Below are 19,307 nucleotides of genomic sequence, written 5' to 3'. Positions count from 1 at the left end.
CTTATGCTTTTAAACTTTGTGAAAATACTGACGGCACCAGTGCAAGTTTTTGATGCACTCCGCAGATGCTGGCCAACTTGGGCTGCAACTAAATATTATTTTGATAATTGACTAATCTAACGATTATTAGAACAATTATACAACTATTCGGGCGATTATTGCAACGATTAATCATTAACTCTTAACCAACTATTCAGCTTGTACCTTGACTTAAAAGGCTGTAATAAACGTGCTTATAAAAGAGGACAAAATCATCTTATAAAAATACCTCTAAATGACATTCATTGAATTAAAGAAAAAAAAAAAGACTTTTTATTAAGTTTAATTCAGTAAAAAAAAAAAATCGCTGCAAAAAATCATATTGTAATCAAGTGTTTTATCTTGTTTTCCATTTAAAAATATCTAAAAACACTTAAAACAAGATGCGTTTACCTGAGAAACAACATATAATATATTTAGACATGCTTTCAGTGAATGTATCTTGTATATAAGTGTATTTTTTCACTTGTTTATTCATCTGCCAGTGCAGTAAGGTCCAAATATACTTACATTTGAGATATATTCTCTGAAAGGAAGTCTAAATATATTATCTGTTGCTTCAGGTAAATGTATCTTGTTTTAAGGATTTTTAGATATTTTTAATTATTCAAATACTTAATATTATATTCAACATTCTCAGACAACAAATTTGTCTTCTGCAGTATAGCTCCTAATGTAAATGTACTTTATTTTAAAGGAGTTTTATATATATATATATATATATATATATATATATATATATATATATATATATATATATATATATATATATATTGGAAAACAAGCCAAAACAACAACAAATCAAAAAAGTATTTAGTTGCAGTAGATAATGGGCGAAGACTACCCTCTCTCACCTTTTTGTTCACATCAATCCATCTTTAACTGTCAAAGAACAAACTCTCTCTTCTTAATAGAGCTGCATATTGCCAATTTTCTTCACGATAAGATACATACCGCAACACATATGTGTTATGATTCACTTTGTGGCGAGCCATCACGTTATAATCTAACTGGAGCAAGCATGCGTGAGGGACGAGCATGCCCGCGCCAGAGTGTAAATCAGCCGAGTGCAGTTTCAGTCTCTCCCCCTTAGATCGGGTCACTTCACGCGATTCATAGAAGCGGCACTGACCGCACAGAGATATGCCAGTTTCGGAGTTTATACTTATTTACATGACCTGCTTCCTTATTATTTTAACTTTAATAAAGGATGCATTAAAGATATAATGCCGAGGTGTTTCCTTTAAAGACACTCTGACATAAAAGTTTTGCCTCAGTGGAATGGCAGCTCTGGCTCTGCTGTATTTCACAACGGGAGTGCTTCTGTATTGACTTATTTGGTATTTTTGTATAATTTCCTCATACTTTGCGATCTACATCACCTGAAGCTGTTTGGAAAGTTTAGAGTGCGTCTGTACTAGCTGTGTTTTCTTCCTCTCCTCAATCAGGCGCCAGCTGCAGTGCTGCTCTCACGGCATCATTACAGTTTCATATGATCTCATGTTATGTTAAATGAGATCAAACGACTATTCGACAACAGAATTTTTTATTGTCGACATTGTCGATAACATCGACTAATCGTTTCAGCCCTATGGCCAATTTAACTGAGTTGTCCCATTATTAGATCATGTTATTTTTTTGTCTTTTTTCTTCTGTCGGTGTTGCCTTTTTTCTCCTTATCAAATAATTTCAATTTATATTTCTTACTAGGAAAACAATTTCACTATACTAAACATAGATAAGCACATTATAGTACACCAATACAGTTTTTAATTAACATTTTTTTTTATATATGTTAAATTGTTTGCAAATTAATCTTAAATTCAAAGGGATAGTTCACCCAAAACTGAAAATTCTTTCATCATTTACTCACCCTCATGCCAACCTTGACGTGTATGACTTTCTTCTACAGAACACAAATTAAGATTTTTAGAAGAATATCTCAGCTCTGTTTTAGGTCCATACAATGCAAGTGAATGGGTGTCAAACCTTTGACACCCCAAAAAGCACATAAAGGCATCATAAAAGTAATCCATATGACTCCAGTGTTTTAATCCATATCTTCAGAAGCAATATGATAGGTGTGGGTGAGTAACAGATCAATATTTAAGTCCTTTTTTGCTAGAAATTCTTCTCCCTGCCCAGTAGGGGTCGATATGCACAAAGAATGTGAATCACCAAAAACAGATGAAGGAGAATGTGACAGTGAAAGTTAAAGTGGAGATTGACTGAGCAAGGAGGGGAATTTATATTTATATTTATATTAAAAAAGGACTTATTTGTCTTTTTCTCACCCACACCTATCATATTGCTTCTGAAGACATGGATTTAACCACTGGTGTCTTATGGATTACTTTTATGCGATTTTTGGAGCTTCAAAAGTTTGGCACCCATCCACTTGCATTGTATGGACCAAAACAGCTGATAAATGAAAAATCTTCATTTGAGTTCACCAGACGAAAGAAAGTCGTACACATCTTGTATTAGCATAATCACGGAAGCATCTGCATATAACGCTGTAATTGATTATCAAAGTCGGATGTGGGATATTCCTTCTTGATATCTCCGATCTCCGAACATAAAGGCATTCCATTGCCAGATGCTTTGGAGATGACATGTAAGGTAACAAAACTGCAATGCTTCTGTTAGCTTAGCAGGTGTTCGACTGTCACCAGAGATGTCTCCTAGCAACCCAAATGATAAACAATGCTGCAATGCTAGAATTTGTACTACAGGTGTACGGATATCAAAAGAGAGCTTAATTTGCCATGTTTTGTACACCTGTCTTTGAAGGCATTTGTTAAACAAGCTTTAATATAATTTAATGTAGAAACTGACTCATTGATGGATATTAGTTAATAAAAGTGAATGTTTATCACTAAATTTGTACATCTACCTGGGTACCGACATGTTTGTGTGATGTAACGCACCTGCATCTTGCCAGAATTGTTTCAAAGTTGGAATTCGGACTTTTGCCTGATTTCACATTGACTTGTATGTGCTCCCATTTGTATCATTTTTTCCAAATACAGACTGTTGTTCTTCTGCTTGTGTAGAATCATTGCTGTTTGATTCAGCCTGCGAGTTCTCGTGATCTGACCTGGCAGGTTCAGTGAGTTGGTGTCTTTAATCAGTGGCCCCTATTTAAAAGCCTGCTGTGATGAGGTTACATGAGTCTAGTGGGGTTGCAGTACAAGAGAGAGCTGATCTGAACCCAGCAGCTGTGAAGGTGCTCTGCAGAGCACAGGGCAAAACCGCAGGATGGCAGTGCCAGCTTGGTGCCCAATCATCTGTGAGCCTCATCGTCGAGAGGGGGGAGAAGCAACTGTGCCAACTTGCTTTGCACATTCCCAGCAAAAGATCTCTCTTTCTATCTCTATGTCTCTCTTGTCCAGATGTGGTGTATGGTGACTCAGTGGAAAGTGTGTGCAGAGATTGAGAGATTGAGAGAGAGAGGGAGGGAGAGAGGGAGGAACAAGTGAGAAAGCTGCAGTATTATAGTCAAGGTAATTTTTGTGTTAAAATGTTACAACTCCCAAGCTCAAATAACCTATATTCAGCCTGAGGCTATTTGGGCAAAATCTTCTGATGTTTATAGTGGACTTTTTTTAATAATTGGATCAAATGGGCAGATTGAATTTATATCAAACTTTATTGGCAAGATAAAATTAAGTGTACATTGCCAATGCATTATTAAACATATATACAGATATAAAACATATTAAATGTTGAATTTTAATTTGCTGAAGTTTAAAATCTCAAAACTGTTATTTTCTCTGGCTGCTGTTCAGTCGCTACAAGTATACCTGCAGCTTTCTGAATGTCCAGGTCCTTCTTTTAGTCTCTGTCATGCACACGCTGGGTCTCTCTTTCACGGTATCACTTTTTAAACTGGTTCAGATGAAAGTTAGTACAGCAGGTGTTTTCTGGTGATTTGCCCATATCTCTTGCATGCCTGGATCACCGCTTACGAGTAAAGCATTCATTCTCAATACACTTAATCGGCTCCCGTTTTAGTGCCTGGGACATGCGTGGCGTGCACTGCTCCACACAATCAGTTTCTGTGTTAGGATGTGCTGTCAAGGCAAGTGTGTACCTCCTGAAAATTTATATATGCCAATTTTAGCCACAGAAAGTGGGGAAAAACATCAGTGAAGTTTCTCCCGTTGTACAAATGTGCTTGTTTTTGTTCCAGGCAGGCAGCAGATGCCCTAACCCGGCCCCACCCTAATCTGAGCCTGTAAGGCTGAGTAGCCTGACTGGAACAACTAGAGACACCTTTCTCCTGTTGCATTAAGTTTCAGGAAGTTAAAGAAAACCCAACACTGTGCTAATTGTGTGAATTTTTTTAAAAGCGTTAAACAAAAAATATGAATCACAGAAATTGCAACATAAAATTTCCCAGCATATATATATATATATTGAGTAAATTCTAAAGATTGTTGCGGGTGAAAATCCCAGGAGATCAGCAGTTACAGAAATACTCAAACCAGCCCGTCTGGCACCAACAATCATCCATGCGATTATCTAATCAGCCAATCGTGTGGCAGCAGTGCAGTGCATAAAATCATGCAGATGCGGGTCAGGAGCTTCAGTTAATGTTCACATCAACCATCAGAAAGGAAAAAAAAAATTGATCTCAGTGATATGGACCGTGGCATGATTATTGGTGCCAAACGGGCTGGTTTGAGTATTTCTGTAACTGCTGATCTCCTGGGATTTTTTGAAATCTGAATGGTGCCAAAAATAAAAAACATCCAGTGAGGGGTAGTTCTGTGGACAGAAAAGCCTTGTTGATGAGAGAGGTCAACAGAGAATGGCCAGACTGGTTTGAACTGACAGTCTACTGTAACTCCGATATCTCACCAATTGTGGTGCTATTTTGGCAGCACGAGGGCGACCTACACAATATTAGGCAGGTGGTTTTAATGTTGTGGCTGCTTGGCATATATATAATGCAAAATTGTAAGTTAACAAATAATGGCAGAAAGGTGATGAAAATTACGAAAATCAGTGGACTTCAACACCCCTTTGTTGCATTACATGCCAGGGAGTCCATAAATTGGACTTTTTTTGTGGTTTTTAAAAGGTGTAGTGCTCATAACTCCATAAGTATTACGGATATCTTAATATTCTATAAGATTCTTGTTCAGAATAAGTTTTCATTTCCTGTCATATTAAAGGCCGTATATTGTTCAAACAGCAGAGAAATGGAGCTCTCAATGTGGCTTTGTGTGTAAACTGATACATTTTATTCATTTTCAATTATTTAACCAAATTGAGGGCACATGGTGTGAAGCTAGTTTTTTTTTTTCTTGTCTAACAAAACAAAATTCTAAAGTAAAAATAGTGTTGACACTACTGTTTAAATATAGGCTAGCTTTATTTATTCACACAAAAACAAAAATGTCAATCTCGATGTTAGAGAGTCGAAAATTTCACATTTATTCAGAACAAGCTACACTTAAGAAACTGGAAGGAAGTGTGCATTACAAAGACTACTTTAAAGGTTCCTATGTGTTTCTCTGTGTTGGTGCTGTTCTTATTTTTAGGGGTAGGTGGACGTCTAATTCTGAAATCACTGCTAGGAAAGTAAGAGCAGCCGTGGACTGCTGATGGCTACGGCCACATTCTAATCACTTCTCTTTGAAAATGAACAGAAGGCAGAAAAGCAGAGGGAGAAAGTGCTCTGATTATGAGAAGGACGAAGCAAAGATCCACACACGAAAGAGGTATTGGCTGGAACAGATCTCTCTGGTTCAAGTGTTCTTGTTTGAGAGAGAAGAAGCCAAAGTCAGACAACTGTAATCAGCTGTCCACAAATACTGTCATTCACTAAATCCGGGCCATGGAGGATAAGTGTGTGTGTGTGTGTGTGTGTGTGTGTGTGTGTGTGTGTGTGTGTGAGAAAGAGAGAGGCTCTCATTCTTGTCATGGCAGATGAGAGTCTGTGAGTGTGTGTGCTTGTGTGTGTGTGTGTGATAGAGAGGCTCTCAAGAGTCCATTCTCCAGCTCTGGTTCTTATGCTGAACTCAAAGATGTATGAGCTCATGATTTGGTTCTATTTTTTTTAGCTTTTCCTGCCAGCTGATGGATTCTGTCTGCATGCATGAAGGCTTTCCTGCTTCAACAGAGCTTTTGCCTGAGTTCTTGAAGAGTGACATGGGTCTTGAGGGTGGTGTAGCCTAGTGGTTAAAGATCTGAGCTGGTAACCAAAGGGTTGTTGGTTCAAACTCTGATCCATGAACTGTCACTTTCACCTTTTTAGTAAAGGTCTTTTGCACCAACAGTCCAGAATTTAGTTTCACATGACTATTTTCCACCCTCTAATTTACAAATTACCTTGGAGTAAGCATATGTAAATATGGGAGGCCATACAGTGATAAAAGTATTTGCCCCTTCCTGACTTCTTCTATTTTTGTGTATTTTTCTTAGTAATTGTTTTAGATTTTCAAACGAGATGTAACATAAATCAAAGACAACTTCAGAAAACACAACATACAGTTTTCAAATATATATATATATATATATATATATATATATATATATATATATATATATATATATATATATATATATATATTTTTTTTTTTTTTTTTTTAATTGAAGCAAAAAAGTTATCCAACCTCTATATCACACATGTGAAAAACTAACTGCCCCCTTAAACTTAATAGCTGGTTGTGCCACCTTTGGCAGCAACAACTGCAACCAAAAGCTTCTGATAACTGGAGATCAGTCTTTCACAACGCTGTGGTTGAATTTTGGCCCACTCTTCTTTGCAGAACTGCTTTAGTTCAGCCACATTGGAGGGTTTTCAAGCATGAACTGCCCATTTAAGGTCCTGCCACAGCATCTCAAATGGGTTCAAGTCAGGACTTTGACTAGGCCGCTCCAAATTTTTAATTTAGCTTCTTTTGAGCCATCAGAGGTGGACTTACTCCTATGCTTTGGATCATTGTCTTGTTGCATAATCCAGTTGCGCTTGAGCTTCAACTCATGGACTGATTTTCTGGTAGAGAGCAGAATTCATGTTTCCCTCAGTTATTGCAAGTCACCCTGGCCCTGAATCAGCAAAGCATCCCCACACCATCACACTACCACCACCATGCTTGTCCGTAGGTATGTTTTTGATTTACGCCAGATGTAACGGGATCCGTCTTCCAAACAGTTCCACTTTTGACTCATCAGTCCACAGAACATTCTCCCCAAAAGTCTGAGGATCATTAAGGTGTGTTTTGACAGAATTCAGATGAGCCTTAATGTTCTTCTCAGTTAGCAGTTTTCGCCTCGCCACTCTTCCATGGATGCCATTTTTGGCCAGTGTCTTTCTAAAAAGTGCAGTCATGAACAGTGATCTTTATTGATGTGAAAGAGGCCTGCAGTTACTTGGATGTTGTCCTTGGCTTTTTTGTGACTTCTTGGATGAGTTGTCGCTGTGCTCTTGGAGGAATTTTGGAAGGTCAGCCACTTCTGGGAAGGTTCACTACTGTGCCAATTTTTCTCCATTTGAAGATAATGACTCTCACTGTGGGTTTTTTGGAGTCCCAGAGCCTTTGAAATAGCTTTGTAACCCTTCCTAGACTGATGTATTTCAGTCACCTTTTTCCTCATCATTTCTGGAATTTCTTTTGACCTTGGCATAGTGTACTGGTTGAGATCTTTTAGCCAACTTCATGCTGCTGAAAAGTTTCTTTATTCTATCTGTTCTATTTTTGATTGAATGGGGCTGGCAGTAATCAGGCCTGGGTGTGGCTAGTCCAGCTGAACCCCATTATGAATGGAGTTTCATTGATTTTGGGATTTTGTAAATTAGAGAGAAAATACTTTTTCATACATGCCCAATAGGTATTGGATAACTTTTTTGCTTCAATAAATAACATTATCATTTAAAAGCTGTATTTTGTGTTTACTCATATTGCCTTTGTTTTATGTTAGATTCTGTTTTAATTTTTGAAACAGTTTAGTATGAGGTATACACACAAAGAAATGAGGATGGGGGCAAATACTTTTCACAGCACTGTATGTTGATGTTTTAATGGTTGTGATTAGTGTTGCCATGATACCAAAATTTCAGCAGTTGGTACGATACCAGAGAAAGTTCCCAAATCTTGATACCAACTGTAATACCACAGCAAAAATATGCTAATATGGTAATGTGCCAGCCCTCTACATTGCGAGTAAACCTTTTCGCATATGCGACTAAATTTCATGCCGTGCGACTAAAATACATCTGTTATTTACCAGAGATTGAGTTGTGTTGTGAGAACTTAAGCACAGCAGTCCTTTTACTGAATAAGAAGTGCTGTCACCATTGCTTTAGTTGAGCCATGATATGCCATAATTCAATAATATTGCATTTAACGACGTCAACTCTTTTGGTTAAACTTTTCCACCGACTGTTTTCACAGCATTCTCAGTTTTACAGCATGGCAACAGACCAGTGACATGCCTGTTGCAACGTCTGTTGGAAGCTAAAAGTGTTTCAAAACTCAAGAGCTTGTAGATTTGAATCAGAGAAAATATTTGTACAAGCAAGTCAATACATTATACAAGTAAATGTTTTTTAAAACCTTTGCTTTGGTCCATGTAATGTGTGTTCAAAGACGAGATACACGGTCCATTTTCATTTCATGTCTCTTTTAATACACCTTCTGTTATTTACTGTCAGTTTGTGATCAAAAAGTAAAAAATAAACATTCATTCTAATCATACATTGCATGGATGAGGGAAAAACCACCATGCAACATCTTTCTCAGAACTGCTGGTTCTCTAAAGAGACAGTACCGTTTTAGTGCTTGTTATACAAATCAAAACTCAATGTAGTTTGCAAATATATATATAAATATATAGTCTACATGTGCTGTGCACTTCACAGTGGATTATTGCTCTGCTTTGTCATCTCATTCAAGGCGAATGATTCTCAATGTCTGTGAAGTTTCTAGTGGATGAGCGGTTGGCTTCACACATTTATTTAAAGCATGCAGCTCATGCAGATTAAGATTGCAGCCAATCGCGGTTTACTAATCACACTAGGACATATCACGGTTTTAATTTGATTAATTGTTAATCTCGGTGTAAAAGGAGTAACAGAGCACATGCTCAAATAAGTGTGTGAGCATTTGAAAGCAGTCTTGTGTCAGTCAGACAATGTGTGGGTATCGAATTAAGTCGGTGCTCTGTACTACCGGTATTGCAGAAGCTCTGGTGTCATGACAGCTTTATTTATTTTAGTATGGACTTGGATACAAAGTACCTGTACTTTTTACATCACTAGCTGTGTCCTCATGATCATGAGAAATTACCTGTTATTGCAGCGGAGACAGTGATCTTCTGGGAAACTGAGAGAGGTCATTTCATCTCTGAGCATGTCTTCTTTCATGCTGTTGTCTTCTCCTTCAGCGTTACTGCTCTAAGACACCAGCAGGTGTGTGAGCAGATCGGTACGAAAGTTATTTGTCTCTTCCGTTTCTCTGGCTCCTCCCTGGAGCCCTTCATCAGTACTCCTTTCTGTTTGAGCTGGGCTGGGAATACATCTCCATAACTCAGATCCCATTTTAATGAGTGACACAAGCAGATTCTGCACAAATAAAGAGAGAATCATATTAGCACAAAGGCTCATATTAGCACTTTCTTCCTCGCTGTCTGTTTACCGTGCTGTATCTCTCTCTCTCTCTCTCTCTCTCTCTCTCTCTCTCTCTCTCTCTCTCTCTCTGAGGACAGAAGTGTTTCTCTTTTCCAGGAGGACTGAGGCAGTCGTATTGAGTTGTCACCATGGAGAAAGCAAGAGTGAAAGTAATTGCGTTGTTGCAGTGCTTGTAGAAATCCCATCAGCCCTCTGTGCAGGCCTGTCACACAACATAAAGCGCTGGCTAAAAACTTAAGCGTCTACCGACAGGGTAGCAGTGGTGGCGGCAGGCTGGGAAACGCCTCTCGCATAGAGCCGAGTTGTCACAGCAAGCAGATGAAATGGCTGCTGGTAGTGCAGGAACTGAGCCAGCTGCTGTTTCACTTAGTGAGATCAGTGCTGATAAAACAGGGATGTTGGTTAATATCCAGGCAGAATGAGGGGGTTAGACGCTGCTCTGATGACCCCAAAAAGCCTTCTGGCTGGCAGATATGCTCTGCTTTTGGGCTCTGATTTGCGGCCTCTGAATTTGATTTGCATCACAAATGAGTGTCATGTACAAGCTTGTGGCGCTGATACAAATAGACAGGTAGATGGACAGATAGTCACCTCTCAGCTTCACACCCATGTGAGTGAACTTTTAACCTTTAGTTCACTCTTGGTTTGTGTGTTGGGTGGTGGATGCCCATTAGTCCATTCGCATTCAAATAGTTGTCCCCCAAACCATTGCACATCCTCCCCCCACCAGGTCTTACTGGTTGGCCTTTTGTCATGAAAACACTCTCTTTTTGATTCTGTTCCTTTTTCTCCTCATTCCTGTGTCTCTCTCTTCTCTTGCACTTTAGCTCTACGCTCCTGTCGCTTTTCCCTGGGTGCTGTAAAAAGTTCCTATTTACTCTGATAAGGAATTAATTGAGGTTTTAAAGCACTCCCTCCTTCCCCTCCACGTCTCTTAATTGTGTTTTGATTGGAAAAGGAAGGATTTTTTTTTCTCTGTTATTGTTTTTAAGTGCGACTGGAGCTGAAAAGCATCTGGATGTGTGTCAGAGCAGAAGTAAACATGTCACGGGTTTAACTGAATGGAAGGCTGCACTAATGGTGCCAATCGTGTGTGTGTGTGTGATATAAGCGAAAGTGATTTGCAACAGCATTATTAGAAGTGAAGTCTTGTGGAGGTATGTCTGTTTTGACGGGAATAACTGTTGCACTAAAGCTTTCATTAATAATTTGTTTAGCAAGGATTGGATAGTTTAGCGACTTCGAAAATGAAGTCACTGACCATGTTTACATGCACTTAAGAAAGAGGTTTATTCCAGGATTTTAACAAAAAGTGGTGTTCTGAAACATCATGTATACAAGAATGCTGGAACGCTAAGCAGATAACCTCAGCTTTCGGTTCCAGAAACTGAGGTAACTTTCAGGGTATATTAGTAGCCATAGCAACTTACTCTCTGAACATAACTTGCTCCAGAATAGGTTATGTTCCAGCGTTAGTTTATTTCAGGTAGATGCCAGTACTTTTCAGATGTTGTCAGTGCATGCGTGTCTTTTTAATAGCGACACAGTGGGCATGGAAGTTCAGATTATGCACAATATTATACTTTTAAAGCAATATTACAGTAAACTGCATCTTTAGTTTACCTCACAAATCTTCTTTACTCCGGCATTTCCAGTCTCACACACCACAGATTTGCATTCAAAAGTGAACAAATTGTGTACATTGTTAACTTTTAGTGGGAAGTTTTTAATACTGTAATATTTTTTAACATAGAACACATTGGAAAGGCCTCAACACTCTTCACTGTAAAGAGAGGGCTTTATGTATTTATATTGAGCCATTCTGATAAATAATTGTTATTCTTTAAATTTCATTAATAGCTATTATGAAGTTCAGTGCAAACAAATAACATAACGGTCAACCTATTAAATATTAATGTCTTTTACGGTAAAAGTACGGTAACATTTTATAGTTTAAAATTTCACGCATTAATTCAGTATACTTTTCGTCAAACAAACTCTCAGTCCTAAACCGATGCAGCCCCAATCGCGATTACAAGTGAATAATAATTCTTGTTTGCTGTCATTAAAACTTAATGTTCCACATCACAGAAATATGGCGCAAATTTCTTTTTAGCATCTGTTTCCATGGTGACTCCTGAAATTGACGCTCCATTGACAATGCCTTTTTATACACTGCGTGCACACATTAACTCTGGGTTACCAATAGGAGGTTGATTAAACTAACTCCTCACAGGTGTTCTGGAACCGGAATACCGCGAGTAGGCAATGTTTGGGTTAATCTACCAAGAGTTCAGGGTTTATGTCTCGGTAGATTAACCTTGCCTTCTGGAATACACCTCAGGGATGTGTACACATACACAGTTGTTATTTTTCAATGTTTGTTTTTTCTTTCTTATTTTCTCCAACTTTTAATCTGTCTAGATACCTTTCAAATTAACGGATATGATGATGTGATTGGATCATTCAGTAGTCTGACTATTGATCAGCTGGGTCTTAAGGTGTAATGATTTGCTAATTTTTTCTCTCTCTTTCTTGTGTCTCTTTCACACCAGATGGTCACAAGAACGAAGAAAATATTTGTGGGTGGATTAGCGGCAAACACAGTCGTTGAAGATGTGAAACAGTATTTCGAACAGTTTGGAAAGGTAAGACCTGCACATCTCTCCCAGCCTGAGGTCCCAGTATGGGCATTTTCAAATCTCCACGCCTAGATGAACACATAAAGACATACACTCATGTCTTCTCCAGATTTTTTTTTGTTACAGTGCTGGAAATGAGGGCACAGGTGTGTGCAGACGGTGTGGTTGATTCAAACTGTTGCTCTGCTGCAGTGGTGTTTTCGGTAATGTTGAAACTTACAAAATGAAACATTTACTGCCAAGTAGCTGACATTTTATTTAAACACTTCTGCAGCCACCAAGAAAAATATATGTAAAATGGAGTGGGTGAGGCTGTGAATATTACTGGATTGGGTGGGGTTTAAGGTAAAGTTTGGATATGGCCAGGGGAGGAGCATGAAAGGGTAGTGTAAAGGCTGGATATGGAGCTGGATTAGATGCATTGAGAGCTGGGGATAAAATTGGATTGGGTGGGGTTTAGGAGGCAGGGATGTGACTGGATTACATTTGGATGGGGCTGGTTAGGGGATGGGGACGGGGGGGGGGGGGACTGGATTAGGTGGTGATAGTGTTATCAGTGAGTCTGGAATGGGTAGGTTTAGGTATGGTGGTAGGAGATAGATTGGGTTAGGTTAGTTGTGGTGGTGGGACTGGATTAGGTGGGGTTAGCGATAAGGGTGGAGTTGGACTGGAGTATTATACACGTATTGATGGCATAGTTTTGGACATTTGGGACTGTATTGGATGGGGTTAGGTATTGTGGTGGGGCCTGATTGGTTGGGATTAGCAAAAAGGCAGAGATTGACTTGATTGTTATATAGATATTTAACTGCATAATTATGGAAATTTCAGTTCTGGATAAAAGACTGCAGACTGTTGCTATTACCTGACTGCTTATATAAATAAAAATGAATCAGAGAGTAAATATTCCCCAAGTTAGCTGCAATCATCGAGGCTCAGCAGGATTTGATTGACTTGATTATATGAGATGAAGCTTTCAAGCTTCTTGTGGCTCGTCTTTTTAGCTTCTCATGGAAGATTTTAAGAGCACAAACTAATCAATGTGATTGAGCATGTCATCTGAAATCAGAGCCTCTCTTTACCTCCTCTGTTCTCTCTCTCTCTCTCTTTCTCTCTTTCTCTCTCTCAGAGGCTGGGTGTCAGGTGGATTTGTATTTTTATTAAATAAACTACCCGTCCACTGCACCCTGCCATTATCTCTGTGTCTGTGCTGCACTGAGACTCCTGCAAACGGGAACCCAATCCTTTTGACTTGGCTGCAGAGAGAGAAATAGAGACAGACATAGAGAGAGAGAGCATGCGGTCAGGCTGTTTAAATGTCTGGACTGGATATGTTTGGAATTTCTTAGTACAAGGCCTTAGTGTGTGTGTGTGTGTGTGTGTGTGTGTGTGTATCTGTGTGTCTGTGTGTCCGTGTGTGTGTAGCTCTTGTTAAAGTGAAACTGTCTTTGCATGGATGTCTTTGTGTGTATCTGGGTGTTTTGAGTAGCTTTGTCGGTTGGTTAAGAACTGAGAAGAGGAAACAGGTGGTGATTTTACGCAAATCACATTTTCCTACCTCTTTCAGAGAAAACACACACACACACACACACACACACACACACACACACACACATGTTGGTGCAGTTATCATTATGAGGACTCTCCATAGACATAATGATTTTTATACTGTACAAACCATAGATTCTATCCCATAACCTACCCCTAATCCTAACCCTCACAAAAAACTTTCTGCAGTTTTACATTTTCAAAAAAAATATCGTTTAGTATGTTTTTTTTAATTTTTTTTTAAGCGATTTGAATTATGGGGACACTAGAAATCTCCTCATAAACCACATTTATAGCATAATACCCTTGTAATTACCAGTTTGTAACCTAAAAAAAGTCCTCATAAACTACTTAAACCTGCCCACACATACACACATAGTTGTGCAGTTGGTTAAAACAGATGTTGCAGTGTATGTCTTTTGCTTTTCTGTCTTTTTGATATTTGTGGAAAGTCATATCACTGGCTGATACATCACATTTCATTGACTGAATGATCAACAAGGTAAAAATTAATAGAACATATTGACTTCTATCCCTCAAAGCATCATTTAAAAAAAAAAATTGTTTTAGTTCAAATTAAACATAATGTGTACTGAGAGTTCTATGGGTCTGCACTTAATGGTTTGGTACATGTGGCCCAGTCTGAAGGGGTGGATGTTCAGACTTTGTACAGGAGAGAGGAAAGCAGCTCAGGGCTCCAGACTGTGACTAAAATGGTCACAAATGCGACCAAAAATAATTGATTGCGAGAATAATTTAAAATCTAGTCCCCACTGGCGACAGTCGGGTCGTGTGCGTTCGAATGCGCTTTCGTCAGATATCATCTTGTGAGTTACTGAATACATCTTTAGAGCACACACTAGTGTGCTTCGTGCCGCTTTTCACCCACTCTGTTTCTGACGAGCTCGCTGCACCGCATGCAACAACAAACCCAGCGCAAAAGAGTAATGAAAAAGTGACTCTTTTGAACCGGGTCTTTTTCATGAATCACCTGAAAAGAACAGGGTTTGAACTCAGGAGCTCAGGTTAGCAGTTTGAATCCGTTTCACCACTGGGAGTGCAGATATTTCAAAATAAGAGTCCCATGTGTATTTTGGGCTTCTTTATAATTAAAAGTCCTGTATTGTGTACCACTTTTTTCTTCTGGTAATTAATGATTGGGATTGGAGTAGCACAATAAACTGCATCTGGGATTTCAATCAATTTGCACTCTTGTAGTCTCTGTCTGACCCATCCAGTAACAGTAAAGAAATACTAAGGCAATATATTTTAAAACTATATATATATATATATATATATATATATATATATATATATATATATATATATATATATATATATATATATATATATATGAGATATATGAGATATATGAGATCAAGCTTTTGACACTTAGGGCAATTGAGGGCCTTGTACACAACTATTACACAAGGTGCAAACATTCATTGATGATCAAGAAGATAACAAACTACTATATGCATACTATATTTAATTATCTGTAATGTAGATTTTGAAGAGCAGTACTAAATAAAAACATCTTTTATCTCTTATATTTATATAAATTATGAAAGGGGTGTGAATATTTATGACAAAATGGAATGCAAAGTTATCTTCTCAACTATATACTGTATACTGTTTATTAAACCTTCGATGAATGGTTTATCAGCTGTCTTCCTTTTCTTCAGATCTTGTTTCTGAACAGCAATTTAAATCGAGCAATTCTGTGATTTGGCAACGAACAACAGCCATTTGGCTCCTTAATGTTTCAGTTTAGGAGCCAATGGCTCCCAAGTCATTTTTTTAGTCTGGATCCCTGCAGCTGTCTTTGAGTAGAAAACACTAATGTTCTTCACTCAGATGTGTGCTCAGACAGAGAAAAGAACATACATGAGTGCATACTAGAGAGTTCACTCAAGTGCAGCTCTGAACATTACTTCGAGACATAGCTGCACACTGCTGAGAAGGTCTCCCTGCAGAGATGAGAGCGAGACAGTCAGAGAGAGTGAGAGAGACTGCTGCCACCTCAGGGTGCTTGTGTTCTTCCCCTTAGAGGAAACAGAGAATGAAAAAGAAATGTTTTTCAGAAGGATAAATAGATGTTGAGGTTAGAGACAGGAAATGTGTTTTCTAATATCATGGCAGATGCTTTGTACATTTAATTTTTGTTAAAGCAGGCCAGTAATTAAAAAAAAAAAGCTAATTACTTCTTCTGTTTGTGTGGCATCTGAATATGTGTATCAGTTCATTCAGTGGAATGAATGCATAATAATAACTTTAGACAAATGGATATAATGACCATTAGCAGATGTTCACTGTCCCCAGCCACCATCAAAATGACTTACAAACTCAATTTTAAACAGTGAACTACAGGACAAATTCAGGAGAGTTAAAATTTTAAAGATTTATTTGTATGGTTGAGGTCTAAAAAGATGGATAAACATGAAAGCCAATACTTAAGATCCTCATATTCTTTGGTTTGGAGGGGTGTGATTCTATTTGTGTATCGCGAGTTGCAGGGCAGCGCTGAAGTCTGGCATTGGAGAGCTTTAATTTTGCTTCAGGTACAGGTGCAAGTTTTTATTAGTGGTTGACCGATATCTCGCAGAGTCCGATAAATTGGCAGATTTGTTTCTTAAGGCCGGGATGGTGCAGAGAATCACGTGCTTGCATGTGAAGGAGCCGTCTGAGGCATGTATACGACAAATCACAGTTTTGTTGTTATGTGCCATTATGTTACCACAATATAGACCGGTGTGCAACACAATCTCATTTAAATGGTCCAAATATCAGAGCCGCGGCAGATGCATATGAGATCATAATGTTAATGTGCTTACGCGTTTCACTCTCCCTCTCTCACCTCAGCTGTTCTCTGTTACTTTTAACTGTCTTGTCTAATGATTCAAATGCAAAGACAAAGACTCTGATTGGACAGAATTTCAAGCAGCTGTTCCTACGGGAGACAGTCCAGCTGAATTCCCCTGGTGCTCAGAGTGTAAGGGTTTCTAGACAGACATGAGATGGATATTTTTAACCTGAAATATATCAATTAAATAATAAAATAGGGATATGTGATTTCCTGTTAAGGCTTTAAAAGCTTAAGAATGACATGATGTTTTAAATATGAATGATTATGTTTTAAATAACAAAATATTTCTGTATACTTAAAGTATGTATATACTAAACTTTATTTTTGGTCAATTTTACATTTACATGAACTCAAATATTTTACATTATATATATTTTATTATATTTATATAATATTTTATTATGTGATGCAGTAGTAAAATATTTTTGTCCTAATTTCTTCACTTTCACCTATTATTTTAATGCTCTGATTAAACCCACGAGCCCTTATTTGTCATGAAACAAAACCTCCGAGATTTCATTTCATAATTTGATCACTCCACAGAAATAGAGTAATCATGCGTCTCCTCCTTGAGTAAGTGTGTGTATCCTCCTCTGTGTCACTGTGTGCATGAACCAGGAACATTTGCCATTACATGATCGTTTAAAGTGAAACCGGAGTGCCTTTAGTTCACTATCAAAGTTTATACTCGGTCGTTTATATTTTTGCGGGAGTTTGGCGTGAGCCTCTGCTGACAGTGTGCACGTTGGAGCGATCTAGTTTTGCCGCCTTTCATATCGTGGTACGCCCTCATAAGTCATTATGTAGCACATTTGACAAGAGGGGCAGTAATATCAAAAATGCTTTTGTAGTGCACCAGAAGTACTCAGCTGCAGGGTGAAGATAAATGCATCACGTCTTGATGGGAAACAAGTGACTGAAGGCCATAATGTTGGCTATATTCAGTACTTTAAAATAATTCCATCTGAATAAAACATGGTAAGAATTGAGAAAAGTAGCCCCCTCATGATTAATGTGAAAAAAATTAAATTTTTTAAAATATTATGTAATTGTTTTAGTATTTTACCCCCGCACAACATTATAGTTGATTTTCATAGGTATACTGTTAGGTTGGGCATCTATGATTATTTTAGAAAACAGATATATATTTCTCTCTGGACAAGTAACTTTTTACTCGGACAATTGAATGACAAATTTACTTGTCTGAAGGACAAGCAAATGACAGTGCTTAATGTCAAGCCCTAAAAAGCTTTATATTTCTGCTTTTAAACCCTCTGTAATACCTTGCCCTATAGACTTCCATTATAAGTGCATTATTGTAAATGCCATTTTTTTGTTTCTATAAACCATTTCAAGGATGTAAACAATAGTAAACGAATTACAATGCTACTGGCCTGTGACCACTTCCAGTATCATTACCCGATCCTTTATAGAAGGATTTAACATATTTCTCAAAGAACACCAAACGTTTATCTGAAGTGACTTATCCAGATGTGTTGTTGATGCTGAGTGTCTACGCAAGTGAGGCTGTGAAATTGTATCGTGGTTTAGATGCTCACAATTATTTCCTCTGCTGAGAGAACTGGAATATTGGACGACTCCTATTATAATCGATTAAACAATTCAGTGAATCTGTCTGCATGAACTGCGGACAAGGTAAATTATACATTTTTTGGTGTTCCTAATTTGTAAGTAGTTTTGGATAAAAAAAAAAAAAAAAAAATTCCATTAGTTCCAGACATCCAAGGAGCATCCACCCACCAAACAACATGGTCCACTATTTAATAATGACATTTTTATGACAATCGTGTTAACATTATGAACGTTAATTGTGTTAAAGACACTATGAATGAATGGTTGTTTTGACAACTAGTAGGACATGTTCAAGGAACAAACACGTCACTTCCTTAAAAGGACAAATAGTCCTTAAAACGGTCTATTTACAAACTGAGGGACAATCCAAATTGTTGTCTTTGGTGCCACACATCCTGTCCTTAGAGTTTAACTTCTATTGAACTCTAAATATTGCTTGAACCTACTCTAATCCACCTGTCTTTTCAAAGGTAAGGTTTTGCAAAGCTTTGAAAGGTAGATATTTTATTTTAAATTTGTATTTATGTTTTTAGTATCGGCTGAAATGTGACTGTCTGAACTATTCTGACAGAACTGAAAATTAATTGGGTTCAGTGAAAGTCTCACAGAGTGTGTGTGTGTATGTATGTGTGTGTGTATGCTGACTGCGCAGAAAATTTGTCTCAACCTATATGGTTGGTTGGTCACGTACTTTGGCACATAAACTCACTGCCTCTCCTGAGATGACATCCACCTCCAGGCTGTCCTCTTAAAAGGCAAAGAGTTTTGTCTTTGTTTTTCCTCTTCCTCTGTTCTGTATGTGTGTGTGTGTGTGTGTGTGTGTGTGTGTGTGTGTGTGTGTGTGTGTGTGTGTGTGTGTGTGTGTGTGTGTGAGAGAGAGAGAGAGAGAGAGAGAGAGAGAGACCCTGTTTACATCTGATATTAAGATGCATTTTTGAAGTTTGGGGCCTGGGTAGCTCCGTGAGTATTGACGCTG

The 19,307-nt window shown here is 38.1% G+C and overlaps 1 protein-coding gene across 6 annotated transcripts in view; it reads left to right on the top strand.

The window, feature by feature from the left end:
• LOC127433128 (RNA-binding protein Musashi homolog 2-like) overlaps positions 1–19,307 on the top strand; it is a 266,122-nt gene that overhangs the window by 94,008 nt on the left and 152,807 nt on the right. For all 6 annotated transcript variants that reach the window (XM_051684798.1, XM_051684802.1, XM_051684800.1 and 3 more), the window contains one exon: positions 12,238–12,330. In XM_051684798.1, coding sequence (XP_051540758.1) covers positions 12,238–12,330 — 93 coding nt within the window. The remainder of the gene's footprint in view (positions 1–12,237; positions 12,331–19,307) is intronic.

Source organism: Myxocyprinus asiaticus, chromosome 42, assembly GCF_019703515.2.
Source record: "Myxocyprinus asiaticus isolate MX2 ecotype Aquarium Trade chromosome 42, UBuf_Myxa_2, whole genome shotgun sequence".
NCBI classification, from domain to species: domain Eukaryota; kingdom Metazoa; phylum Chordata; class Actinopteri; order Cypriniformes; family Catostomidae; genus Myxocyprinus; species Myxocyprinus asiaticus.
The sequence above is the reverse complement of the archived record's forward strand: the minus strand, read 5'-3'. Positions and strand labels throughout refer to the sequence as shown.